Source organism: Antechinus flavipes, chromosome 5, assembly GCF_016432865.1.
Source record: "Antechinus flavipes isolate AdamAnt ecotype Samford, QLD, Australia chromosome 5, AdamAnt_v2, whole genome shotgun sequence".
In the NCBI taxonomy this organism is placed as follows: domain Eukaryota; kingdom Metazoa; phylum Chordata; class Mammalia; order Dasyuromorphia; family Dasyuridae; genus Antechinus; species Antechinus flavipes.
This window is the reverse complement of record NC_067402.1, coordinates 86,184,390-86,198,409: the sequence shown is the minus strand read 5'-3', so window position 1 is coordinate 86,198,409 and position 14,020 is coordinate 86,184,390. Positions and strand designations below refer to the sequence as shown.

Sequence of the window (14,020 nt, the reverse complement as noted above, 5' to 3'; positions counted from 1 at the left end):
CCTATCACTGCCTTTACCAAAAATACCTCCCCCTTCTCCATTCATGTCAAGCATACTCTCTACCTCACAGGCTCTTATACTAAAAGGGGAATAAAGAAGTATAATAAATATGACACAGGATCGAGAACTACTAGGGCATGAAAGGGATTAGCAAACATTTTTCATAGTGTCACAGAATTTGAGAGTGAAAGAATACTCAAGGAGATTTCTAGTTTTCTAGATTTTTAGTCCAACATTCATGTTGATATATACACACATATACATACATCTATGTATTTATATGAATATATGTATTTTTGTATACATATATACACTATCAGACTTAATTCATGTGTTGATTTTGCCGAACTATTATTTTCTCTTTCTTTTCTTTTTTTTTTTTTAATTTTATAATATCTTTTTATTGACAGAACCCATGCCGGGGTAATTTTTTTACAACATTATCCCTTGCACTCGCTTCTGTTCCAATTTTTCCCCTCCCTCCTTCTACCCCCTCCCCTAGATAGCAAGCAGTCCTATATATGTTAAATATGTTGCAGTATATCCTAGATACAATATATGTTTGCAGAACCGAATAGTTCTCTTGTTGCACAGGGAGAATTGGATTCAGAAGGTAAAAAAAAACCTGGGAAGAAAAACAAAAATGCAAATAGTTTACATTCATTTCCCAGTGTTCTTTCTTTGGGTGTAGCTGCTTCTGTCCATCATTTATCAATTGAAATGGAGTTAGGTCTCTTTGTCAAAGAAATCCACTTCCATCAGAATACATCCTCATACAGTATCGTTGTTGAAGTATATAATGATCTCCTGGTTCTGCTCATTTCACTTAGCATCAGTTCATGTAAGTCTCTCCAAGCCTCTCTGTATTCATCCTACTCGTCATTTCTTACAGAACAATAATATTCCATAACATTCATATACCACAATTTGCCCAGCCATTCTCCAATTGATGAGCATCCATTCCATTTCCAGTTTCTAGCCACTACAAACAGGGCTGCGACAAGCATTTTGGCACATACAGGTCCTTTTCCCTTCTTTAGTATCTCTTTGGGATATAAGCCCAGAAGTAACACTGCTGGATCAAAAGGTATAAACAGTTTGATAACTTTTTGGGCATAATTCCAGATTGCTCTCCAGAATGGTTGGATTCGTTCACAACTCCACCAACAGTGCATCAATGTCCCAGTTTTCCCAAATCCCCTCCAACATTCATCATTATTTTTTCCTGTCATCTTAGCCAATCTGACAGGTATGTAGTGGTATCTCAGAGTTGTCTTAATTTGCATTTCTCTGATCAATAGTGATTTGGAACACTCATATGAGTGGTAATAGTTTCAATTTCATCATCTGAAAATTGTCTGTTCATATCCTTTGACCATTTATCGATTGGAGAATGGCTTGATTTCTTAAAAATTAGAGTCAATTCTCTATATATTTTGGAAATGAGACCTTTATCAGAACCTTTAACTGTGAAGATGTTTTCCCACTTTGTTGCTTCCCTTCTAATCTTGTTTGCATTAGTTTTGCTTGTACAAAAACTTTTTAATTTGATATAATCAAAATTTTCTATTTTGTGATCAGTAATGGTCTCTAGTTCATCTTTGGTGACAAATTTCTTTCTCCTCCACAAGTCTGAGAGATAAACTATCCTATGTTCCTCTAATTTATTTATAATCTCATTCTTTATGCCTAGATCATGGACCCATTTTGATCTTATCTTGGTATATGGTATTAAGTGTGGGTCCATGCCTAATTTCTGCCATACTAATTTCCAGTTATCCCAGCAGTTTTTATCAAATAATGAATTCTTATCCCAAAAGTTAGGATCTTTGGGTTTGTCAAACACTAGATTGCTATAGTTGATTATTCTGTCTTGTGAACCTAACCTATTCCATTGATCAACTAATCTATTTCTTAGCCAATACCAAATGGTTTTGGTGACTGCTGCTTTATAATATAATTTTAGATCAGGTACAGCTAGGCCACCTTCATTTGATTTTTTTTCATTAATTCCCTTGAGATTCTCGACTTTTTATTGTTCCATATGAATTTTGTTGTTATTTTTTCTATATCATTAAAATATTTTCTTGGAAGTCTGATTGGTATAGCACTAAATAAATAGATTAGTTTAGGGAGTATGGTCATCTTTATTATATTCGCTCGGCCTATCCAAGAGCACTTAATATTTTTCCAATTATTTAAGTCTGACTTTATTTGTGTGGAAAGTTTTTTTGTAATTTTGCTCATATAATTCCTGACTTTCCTTTGGTAGATAGATTCCCAAATATTTTATGCTGTCAACTTCTCTTTCTTTTCTTACAAGGGATGTTTCATTGAGTAGGAGAAAAGGAGGAACATTCAAAAATAAAGAGAATGTAAAAACGAAAGAAAGAGATAAAAATTTAAAGTTAAAAAAGAATTAGTTAATCTATAAGGAAGCAAAAAAAGTATGCATAGCTCTGAACATAATGCATAGCATTTATTATATAGACTTTCTTGAAATAGAAACTTATTGTCTCATATTTTGAATCCTCCATCACATTTTGAATCAATCATATTTTGAATCCTTCTGCTTTTCTTCTTTTTCTGTTTTTTTTTTCTTTTTTCTATTTTGCATTTAAATTTTAAATAAGTAAACAAGAACAAAAGGGGGAGGAATTACTTAAAAAGGAGTATTCTTACCTAATCTTATTTTGTGTTAGTAGTTAAAACAGGATTAGAAAGTGAAAGCTTACCATATAAGTATCATATTTAAATGTATTATTTTATAATGTTTTGTTGGAGTTTTTTTGCTTAGGCATTTGGGGTTAAGTGACTTGGTTAGAATTACACAGCTATAAAGTATTAAGTTTGAGGTCAGATTTGAACTCTATCCACTACATCATCTAACTGCCCCTATTTTGTAATATTGTTTATACTTTTCTTTTCTAATAAATGCATGCTGTTCAAATAAACAGTGCATGGAAATTATATGTTTGTGATATGAACTTTTTGGTAAAGTAAATTCTTTGTAGTTTAAATCATCCAAATCAGGGTACCTGTTACCATCTGGTGGGAACATTCTCAAATTGCAAGAAAAATACTAAAAGGAGTTTAAAAACTTTTATGACTACTGCACTGAAAATGTAATATGCATGTTTACTGGGCAACATTCTTTCAATTTTTCTGACTTTATAGATCTTCTTGAACCAAATGGAATGTTTGTTTGGATGCCAAGTGCAAATTTGTGTGTTTCAAGGCACAAGCAAAATGTAAATTCTTTGTGAAATGACATTTTTATGTTACTAGGGATAATATAAGAACAAATTATTTTAATTGTGTTTTTCTAATTAAATCATTTTCAAATTTGAAAGCTGTAAATTTAACAACCAATTAACATAGACCATGGCAATCCCATTTGTCCCAGATACTTACTATTGCCATCAATGTTATGTTTATTGTCAAATGAGTTATTTCTTTGATATTACATGGAATTCTCTAATATCTGATGTTTTGCAATTTTCTAAGAAAGAAAGAAAATTTATATTTTTGTCTCAACTAAATGTTTTATTTCTGTTGTTTTTTTCCCCACTTTCTTATCTTCAATCCAGGTCCCAGAGTACCCATGGTGACTGTTCACAATACAACTGACAAAAAAAGTGAGTACTTTATATTTCTTGTTAAATCTTGGTGATTTCTAAGGAGAATAACAAGCAAAATAGCTTGCCTCATTTCACATTGTTCTGTTCTAAGGTGGAACATCAGGTCCAGAACCATACTCCCTACTGCTAGAAAGGAACTCTAATTGGTCAGTTGGTGGTAAAACAAGATATCATTCAATTCTGAGTAAATCAGGCCCATAGCTTGATAGGGTTAGATAGGTTATATAATCTCTAATCTTGGAGAGAATGTCCACATCAATGAGATAATAATTGACATTTCATGAACTTATTTCATAAATCTTGGCAACTCCTACATGAAAAAATTCTTTCTATCTATGCAGATCTTTACAATTTTAAAGAGTTGCTTAAAACAAGACATTAAATTATTTGTCCAGGACCACCCAGCCAATATATTTTAGAAGAGAGACTTGAACTGAGAGTTTCACACAAGCAGTAAATAAATGGGGGGATTAAAAAGCCCAGAATCTCCTAGTTGGTTTTCCCAAAGAGTTGACAGAAGAGATAGCATAAGAGCCAAATTAGAATTCTTTATGGCAAAGCATAGAGATTAGAGCATTCTCTTATCTGGATAGTTTTCTCTGCTTGTTGTCCCCTATGTAGTCTGTTGAAAAGATCTTGTTTATTGGACTTAGCTACAAGCTGCTCCAGTTTCTGAAAAATGTCAAATGACTTTTCTAAACTTGTGTCACAAGGTCAACCACACTTAGATCCTTTTGTTGTTGTCTAGTCGGTTTGGTTGTGCCCAATTCTTTGTGGCCCCTTTTGGGGTTTGCTTGGCAAGGTACTGGGGTGGTTTGCCATTTCCTTCTCCAGCTCACCTTACAGATGAGGAAACCAAGGCGAACAGGATTAAGTGACTTGCTTGAATTCACACAGCTCCTAAGTGCCTGAAAACATTTGAACTAAGGTTTACTCCAGTCTTGTCATTCTATCCACTTGCACCACTTAGCTGCCCTGCTCCAAGCATAATTAGTGACAAACATTTATTTGCAACTCAAAATCTCAGATCCACTTTCAGAGGCAACCTACTATATATATAATATAGTTTATTTGTCCTCACACTTCTACAACTCCTGTCTTCTATTCATGCAAATCTGGTCCTGCTGTTTACCCTTAATTCCTATTAAAACTTGTCCTTTCCTACCATTCCTTTAGACCTTATGAGGTGGCTGGCTTTTGGTAACAGAATAAATTTATGCTAAGAATACAATGACTTAATGAGAACTCTGTCAAATGTGACACCAGTGGTAAACTCTGGGGTTGACAGGCATATTTGCAATATCCCTCAAACCATTTCATATATTTGACTAACTACTTTGCCTAAATCAGCCCTGCTAACACCACAACAATAGAGATGGGGATTGGATATGTACAGAGTAACAAAGAGGAAAGATATAGATCATAAAAGATATTTGTTACTGTATGTTTTTTAACCACACAGATGAAGAATTGAAACAAAGAAACTTTCAATTATGTTAGATTGTTTTTAGACATTTTAGAAATTGAGAAGCAATATTGTTTTATCTATTCACAGTGTAAATAGATAGCTATACAAAAAGGGAATGTTGGAAAACATGTCTGGGTAGATGGAAGGTTGAAAAACAGTAAAGAGAATGGAAAAGAAGTAAGGGAAGAACAAGAAAAACCAAGTGTGGTTTCAGAAAGAATCCAAGAATAGAGGGTTATCAGTGTTCATAACTAGAAAGGCCAGGGAAGATGAGGATTTTTTTTAAATCATTTGATTTGACCACTAGAAATTGATTGGTGAACTCTAAGTGATTTTGATAAAGCTGTAAAGATGTAAACAAGATTGAGAGAGGTTAAGAAGAGTATGAGAAAATAGAGGCATCAAATGTAGAATTTTTTTTAAGAAGTAGAAGATGATATTTAAGTGAGGAAGAGTCAGGGAAAGGCAAATAATGGGGTCAATTTCAGTTGATAATACACAACTTTGTCTATAACAGCATACCTTCTTGAAAAATATTAATAAGACATTCATCCTTAGAGTGAGCTTGTTTCAATAGTCTTTGTCTAAAAACAGAAATACCATGCAGAGCCCTCAAGTATGACACATTTTATATATGTTAATAATTAATTTGTGTATTTGCTCATATTCAAAAGGACATAAATAATTAACTTATTTTTATGAGATTTTTGTCTACAAAATATATGGCCCAATAAAAATACAAAACCCTTTAGAGTTCTTAAAAAACATTTTTCTGCTACTCTCAGCCTACACATTCACATTAAATAGTTTTACTAGGTACATTTGGGTGATGAAAATCTGATTTATCAGTCTCTTTTTCACATACTAGACCTGAGGAGAAGAAATAAGGGCTCCTTTTATGAGTTACCAAGTTAGCCTTTCAAAACTTTAGATCAGGAGTTGTTAACCATTTTTTGTAACCTTAAAACTAACTCTTTGACCATCTGGTAAAACCTATGGAATATTTCTCAAAATAATGCTTTAAAATCATTAAAAGAAATGACAGATTTTAGTTAAAGATTAATTAAAATAATGATGCATTTTTTTTCTATTTAAGTTCATAGATCCCCTTTAGTCTATCCAGAGATCCTTATGGATCTCAGATTAAGAACTCTGATGCTAAGGGTACTTTTCAGTGGACCAGAAAAGTCATTAATTAAAAAAGATAATCAATATCTTAAAGAGTCAAAATATCTCTTGAGTGTTTTGTCATCTAATTAAGTTATCCTTTCACCTGGTTTCCCTCCAGCAAAAACAGTCAGGCAAGACTAGTTTCCTCTCCTAGAAGGTTTTCTGAAAATTCATGTCATGATTTGCAAACTGGATTGGGATTACATATTAGTAAAGTATTACTAGAAAATATAGAAAATTTTATCCAAAATGATATCTATAACTACATTGACAAATATATTCATTTCTTTCTTCAGCTCATTTTACAGTTGAGAAAACTGAGACAAAAAGGGTTAAGTGACTTGCCTAATGTCACACAACTATTAAGTGTCCAAGGCCAGATCGGAATTCAAGAAGATGAGTTTTCTTGAATATAGACCCATCACTCTATCCACTGTGACACCTAGCTGCTTTAGAGCATTGGATTTAGAGTCAGAAAGATTAGAGGAGTTCAAATCCTGACCCCGACACTTACTAGATATGTAACTCTGGACTTACCCTCTCAATCTCTCTGTCTCAGTTTCTTCATCTGTAAAATGGAGATGATAATAATAGTACTTTCTTCACAAAGTTGTTTGTAAGATCAGTTTAAATGATGATGATGATATTGATGATAATGATATTTTTAGCACTTTAAGTTTCGTGAAACATTTTATATTTTATTTCATTTGATCAAGATTATTCAGCACCATCTAGCTGACTACATGAAAATAACATGTAAAGTACTATGCGAACTTTAAAATGCTATATAAATGTCACTATAATTATTTAATCCATTACAATAATTTGCAATTCATTATATATCATAACATAAATATTTTAAATCATTATAATACATTATAATTATTATAATAATTTCATTCATTATAATAAGCATAGAAATTATTAATATTATTGTTGTCATTTTTATCCTACATCTGTTCTGCCCCTTCTCCTCAGGAGAAACAATAAGGTTTGTCAGAGCAGCCCTATAGCTCAGACATACCCTTCTAGGCACTGTGGTCATTACATAATGGTTCCCCCTTTATCACTGGAAATCCTTCCACAAAGAGTGGAATACTACTTGTGTGGTATAATATGGATTGTATTCTTATTTAAGGGGAGGTTAGACATTAGCTGGCTTCTGATATCCCAACTCTGAAATTCTGTGATATTCTTATTAATTCATTAGGAATAATATCCCCACTAAGGAATCTGAGATTTAGTGAGATGAGTGAACTCTTTCAACACTGTGTTCATTACCACCCATATTATTTTATTTAGTATTCATTGAAATAGGCATTGGAATGCTTTAATCAGACTGAAGGAGAGTTTGTCCAAGGTAATACTGTATATATTGACATGAGGATTCTAACCCATATCTTCTGAGTCTATGTTCTTGCCTTTCTCTTCTTTTCTGTCTTATTCTATTCATTTCCATGGCACACTATGATGTTTAAGATAGTTTTACAAATGAGGCAGAATATGAGTTTTGGGCTTCCAAGAAAATTTTCCTCCCAGACCCCAACTATCTCTTCTCTTGCCTGATGAAGGGTCCTGTTTCCACCATTAAAGATTCATTATCCATCTATAGCCATCCCCTGGTATGTGTGTGTGTGCAAACATACCTCTGTATACATATATGTATATATTTACATGTATACATATATGTACATATGCCCCTCAGAGTTGATAAAATATTAAATTATAGTCAGCTACGGATCACTTGGTCTGAGTTAGTATAAAAGAAGCTTTCTTTGAGTAAAATAGTGAAAGGAACAGGAGATAGGAAAAGTAAAGATTGGAGAAAAGAGAAGGGAATAGAAAATCCTAGAGCACTGAGGTTTGCTGAAGAATGGTAGGCTGAGTGCATTCCTGTAGCAAAATCTGGGGCAGGGAAGAGATCAATGTTATTTGAGGATACCAAAAAGGAGATAAAAACCTTCTGGCAAAGAGGCATTAAAGGCCAACTTTTCTTTCTTCACAAAATAGGAAGGATAAACAAAAGTAGGCTATAAAACTAGAATACAGTGTCATCTTAAAACAGTACCTTGAATTGAAGAGAGTAAAAGAAGAAATGAGAAAATTTGAAGTTTGTCAAATTGCTGATATTTGGAGTTCTATGGCATAAGCACAGATAGAATCCAAACAGTTGTGAAATTTTAGCAAGATGTTTTCAGAGAAGAGCATCTACCTTATCTTACCCCTTTGAAAAGCATTGTGTGGACTCAGAGTCAGGAGCAAGAAGGCCCTCCAGAAATTTATTCTGTCTGATAAATGTGCAGTGTAGTTTAAAAAGTAAAAAACAACCTGAATAATAGTTTAAGGGAACTAGGTTTGGGGCCCTAATTATGGGGCCCATAATAAGAGTATTATGTCATCAAACCTTCCTTGACTTCATTTTTTCATCTTTAAAATGATGGGGTTGTTTAAAATAAACTTCTAGGTCCCTTCAGATCCAAAATTCTTTGGCCTAATATTATGAGACCAAAATCACTATCTCAGTTAATTAATGATTCTTACAGATGTTCATAGCAGCTGTTTCCCATCCAGATGGCCCATCAGAGATTAATGACACTGGTTCTAAGTCACATCTACATTCCCAGGATGCAGTTTATCTGCACTTAGAAAAAATGAATTTATTCAATGTTCCAAGTACTTCCTTATCGTTGCTTTACAACAAAATAACACAATGGGTAAAGATCTGGGCTTGGAGTCAGGAGATCCGAGTTTCAATCTAGCTGAAAACTTATTAGCTGTGACTAAAAAAAATTAGCTGTGTGACTTCAACTGTAAAATGAGGATAATAATAGCACCTACTTTTCAGAATTGTTGTGAGGACCTAATGAAATATTTGTAAAGTGTTTAGCATAAACTCCTTTTCTTTTTCCTTCTAGCCTTCCTTATTAATCTTGATCTTCCTAAAACACTATAAAATTTAACTTCTGCATCATCTTACACCTCTGTAGTTTAACTATAGTCATAAAAAGAGCATTTACCTTGAGCCAAGCAAGAATCAGTCAACCAGCTTTTAAAAAAACAAATGAAATGGTCATCTCCTCTCATTCTCATTCCTATTAAATTAACTCTCCTTAGAAGATGTAGCAAGGCAGAGTGGTTTGAGGACCCAGAAGTGTCTGTCTCTACCATCAAGGAATCTATAATTTACTTGCAGAGGCAGGGCACACACAAACACAATTTAAGTAAAAATTCAAAACTTAACTAATCAGAAAAAAATTTTCTGTGAGTTCACTAAGCAGGGCTTGATTAATTTTAAATAAGAGTCCTAAAAGCTATAAGCATTGTCTTGAGTTAGCTCAGAGGACAGATGGATCTCTCTTGTTGAGCAGATCTGAAAAGGTTTCACTGAGATATAGTACTTTGAACTGGGCTTTGACAACAAAGTGAATGAGACTACTGCAGCTGTAGCAGGTTGACCAAAAGGGATTTTGGCAATCTAATCTGCTAAAAAAAACTGGACCAGTTTTCTACAGTCTCACAGTGAAGCCCTGGCAGAGCTAAAGACAAAGAAAACAAGCCCTCCTTCCCTTCTCATAATAACAAAACCATGGACTCAGGACCAGATTGATGCTTGGGTAAATGCCAGAACAGGCTCCTGATAATCTATGATAAGCATTTTCATAGAGAGCAGCAAATGTTAAACTATTTCACCGACAGAAGAAAAAAATAAGAATATAAGTAAGAGTGGAGTGAAAGGTTGCCTTGTTGATAAGACTACAGGCTTTTTATACTAGCACACTAGAAGACAACTGAGAGATGCTTTCATCCAACTCGATCATTTTTAGAATAAAAGAAAAGAAATCCACAAAAAAGTTCAATGATTTTCCCAAAGGCACTCATTTGGGAGGACCAGGGATAGAACCCATTTCTCCTGATTTCCAGGTCAATATTTTTTTCATATTTGGTTCTTAGATAATGGAATAGCTTTTTAAAAATACCTTTCAACTAGTATCATTCCTGATGTCTGACCCTTGTCAGCCATTCCTCAGACAATACAATAGGAAGCAGGAATTTTAAATTTATTGTCTATAATTCAGTTTTTTAGATAGATAGAGAAATACATAGATGGATGGGTAGATTTCAATATAATTAGTTTCCTTTGTAACTCTGTATGTTTTATTTTATAACACTTAAAAACATTATTCAGAGAAGAGATCTATAGGCTTTACCAGGCTGCCAGAGAAGTCCAAAATACAAAAAAGATTAAGAAACCTTGATTCAAAAGGGAGCTAACAAGTAGTCATCAATCAACACTTTTGCCTGAGATCTGAGGCTCAGAGTACCTCAGACAATTAATCAACTGTGACTCAGTGTTCCAGATCAGCAACAGATGCATCCTTGACAACACCTTCTGAATCATGGGTATGCTTGAGACAGTTTGGTGGGCATTGATATAAGTATTCCATGGGTGATCTCATTATATAGTTTACTGGCTACAAGTTATAATTCCACAAGAGGAATAATGACATAAATAGTGGCTAACTGAATATGAAGATAATACTGAAAAAACTATTCAATTCCTGCTCTATCTTCTCTGGCAAGGATGACATTCAGACTAGAAAAAATAAATTAAACATCTTAAAGAAAATATTGAAGACAATAATAAGTGAAGAAGTAGTAAAATAGCAATTAATCTCTTAAACAAATTTAAGTTTCATAGTCATATGCCATACTATCCTAAATTCATCCAATCTCATTTAATCTCTGAAGCTAAGAAGGTTTAGACGTTATTAATAATGGGGTAGGTTACTATTTGAAAATATTAGGTGCTGTGTATATTTTGCTTTGAGAAGCAGCATGTTGTTAGGCATAGGGGTTAAATTCACAATTCATTGGCACAAGTGATCCATAAAATTTCAGAGTTAACCAAACCAGGTTATTTGGTAAATGTTTAATAAAATAATTAAAAGTGGAATACAACATAGATAATGTTGTGATTTTCTAAGTCAAAATGAAATCCATTGGGATCCATTTTTATTTGATTTTGATACCATTGCTTTAGTGGATAGGCTATTGGACTTGGAGTAAGAAATTCCTAAGTACAAATCCTGTCTCAGAAATTTATTACTTGTATCACTCTGGGGAAGTTACTTAATCTCTATTTCCTGATCTGTAAAAGGAGGGGGTTGGACTCAAATATTTCTAAAGTGCTTCCAGCTCTAGATCTATGATTTGATAATCTTACAAATTAGACAGTGGGCACAGAGTAAATTTACAGAGGTGATTAAAGCACCACTATCAATAATTTTTGAAAAATTATAGAAAATAAGAGTTCCAGAAAATTAGGGATGGACATATGTTATTCCAGATACCACAAAAGTGGAAAAGGGCATCTTCTAAAAACTAAAATGATGCACTGTAAAATATGAAAATAAATGTTTAAAAAGATGAAATAATGAGACTATAAAAAAGACCTATATAACGTAAGGGATATTATCCCCATTTTATAGATGAAGAAATTAAGAAAAAAAAAAGGTTGTGACTTGCCCATAGTCACATAGGTAAGTATAAGAGGCAGGATTTGAATGTAGCCCTCTCTCCAAAGTCCAGTATTATCCACCCTACCACCTTTCTACTTCCAAATTAATTCTTTGTCTTATAATATGTTACAGCCTGTTCATATTCAACACTCTCCATAGTGCTTAGTGATTCTCAGCTTTAACTCTTCAGAGACTATAGTTTTCTATATGTATTGAAACCTTACAGCATCATGAGAAGAATGTTGGTGTTTTAAAAAAAAAAAAAAAAAAAAAAAAGATGGGCCTCTGTCTTAGGGAAAAGGCTGTCTTTTGATTGATTGTTTGGCCATGACACCCCATACAGGGACATACACTGAAAAATAATGCCGACTGTAGAACACAGTCAGGTTTTATACATGCCAAATATGGAGGAAAAGAAAAGCCCTCTCCTGACCAATATAGTCGCCATTCCAATCTGTTTTGTCCTATCATTGTGCTTATTGAACTGTGCCCTCCATCCTATGTCATCCTGAGACATGTCCCAGACCAAGAGGAATATTCACTGTATTTATGATGTCTGTCAAAGGGATGATCTCTTGGGGTGAAGAGTGCTGAATGCATGTCAGATGACCTATTGTCCCTGAACTCCCCACTCAGAGCTGTCATTCATCCTGCCCAGGGCACAGTGTGGTCCCATCAAAGGAGCATCACAGCACCTGCTGAAAGACTCGGGCACTGCCTTGATAGGGACTCATGTAGAGTGAACCAAGACAACAAAAGCATTGTCAGGGTGGGATTTCTGGGAAAGCACAAAACCCTTGCCTGGTGCCTTAGACTTGTTGAGCCCTTTCATCATTGCAGAAACCACTGGACAAATTCCAGGCACATCCCAGAAGCAAATGGTTGAAGGATCATCACTGCAATCATATTTACTTTTGTCTAGAAGTTTAGACCCATCCTGCTGTTCTTTTCTACTCAGAACTCTGAAAAAACCCCAAGCCATAGAGTCCTCCTTAGCACCTGGCTTCATTAGATCAGAGCCTACAGCATTTTGGACAAACAGGCAAATGTGGGATAGAGATTTTCAGCAGAAGGGCATGGGAACAAAGAAGATACAGCAGGTGTGGAAGTTTCCATTCTGGGGCTCAGGGTTGATAGGACATTATGATGTCTCGGCTGCCATTTTCTGAGCCTTCTCTTCCTCCATATATTCACCTCTTCTCCCCAAGCCTCTTGCAATTCAATTAAACTTAATTTAATCAAGCGAGCATTTGTTAAGTGCCTGCCACATGCCAGGCACTGTGCTGGGCACTGGAGATGCAGACTTCACTCAAGGAGCTTACATTCTCCTTAAGGATACAACATGAACCCAGATTAGATAAACACAATTAAATACAATGTTAATTTCAGTGAGACACTAACAACTAGGGAAATCAGAAAAGGTGTTTTTAAAAGTGGCATTTGAGCTGACACTTAGAGGGAGCTAAGGGTTCCAACAGACAGATATGAGAAATAAATCATTAATTAAAGGTTTGAGGGACAGCCAGTGGAAAGGCACAGAGGTGGGAGATGGGTTCTTGTATAAATGGAAGAGCAAGAAGGCTGGTTTGGCTATAGAATAGATATGCAGGTGAAGTAATGTGGATGCTAGAATTGAATTATGAAAGGCTGTAAATGTCAGAGTAGAGGTTGTATTTCCCTTATTCATTGTGCCTTTCCCTGCTTCCCTTATCAAAAGTTGATGTCAGAAAATGCTAATCACAAACTCTTACACCATACAATAGGATTGTATGAATGTAACCCATTATATCCCAACTCTCAGAGATATTTTCAATTTAACCCTCATGCCTCATCATTGAATAGAAAGTTTTAGCTCTTATTAAAAAGTTTTCACACATCATTCCAAAGGCAAGAAAAGTCTTTTTGGAGTAAGACCTAAGATATCATATTAAATAGGCAAATTGCTCTGCCTATGAGATAAAACTGTCCCTTCTCTCTTCCACGCCCCCCCCCACTTTCAGTCAAAAGCATAAGAAGAAGGAAGGGGAGGAGGAAGAGAAGGAAGGAAAGAGGTACAGAAGTTAACATTTTTATAGTAATATGTGCTAAGCACTTTACAATTACTTTCACAATTACTTATTGTTTATAATTATACTTATAATATATCCTCATTATAGCCATGGGAAGCAGCTGCTTTTATCATACCATTTTACAGATGAGTAAACCGAGGCAAACAGAAGTAA

The 14,020-nt window shown here is 34.4% G+C and overlaps 1 protein-coding gene across 3 annotated transcripts in view; it reads left to right on the top strand.

The window, feature by feature from the left end:
- The window catches only part of DPP6 (dipeptidyl peptidase like 6), a 1,012,545-nt gene that overhangs the window by 942,133 nt on the left and 56,392 nt on the right, over positions 1-14,020 (top strand). For all 3 annotated transcript variants that reach the window (XR_007947662.1, XM_051961469.1, XM_051961470.1), the window contains exon 17: positions 3,591-3,638. Coding sequence is in view for 2 of the 3 variants with exons in the window: in XM_051961469.1 (XP_051817429.1) it covers positions 3,591-3,638 (48 nt within the window). In the remaining variant the exon portion in view is untranslated. The remainder of the gene's footprint in view (positions 1-3,590; positions 3,639-14,020) is intronic.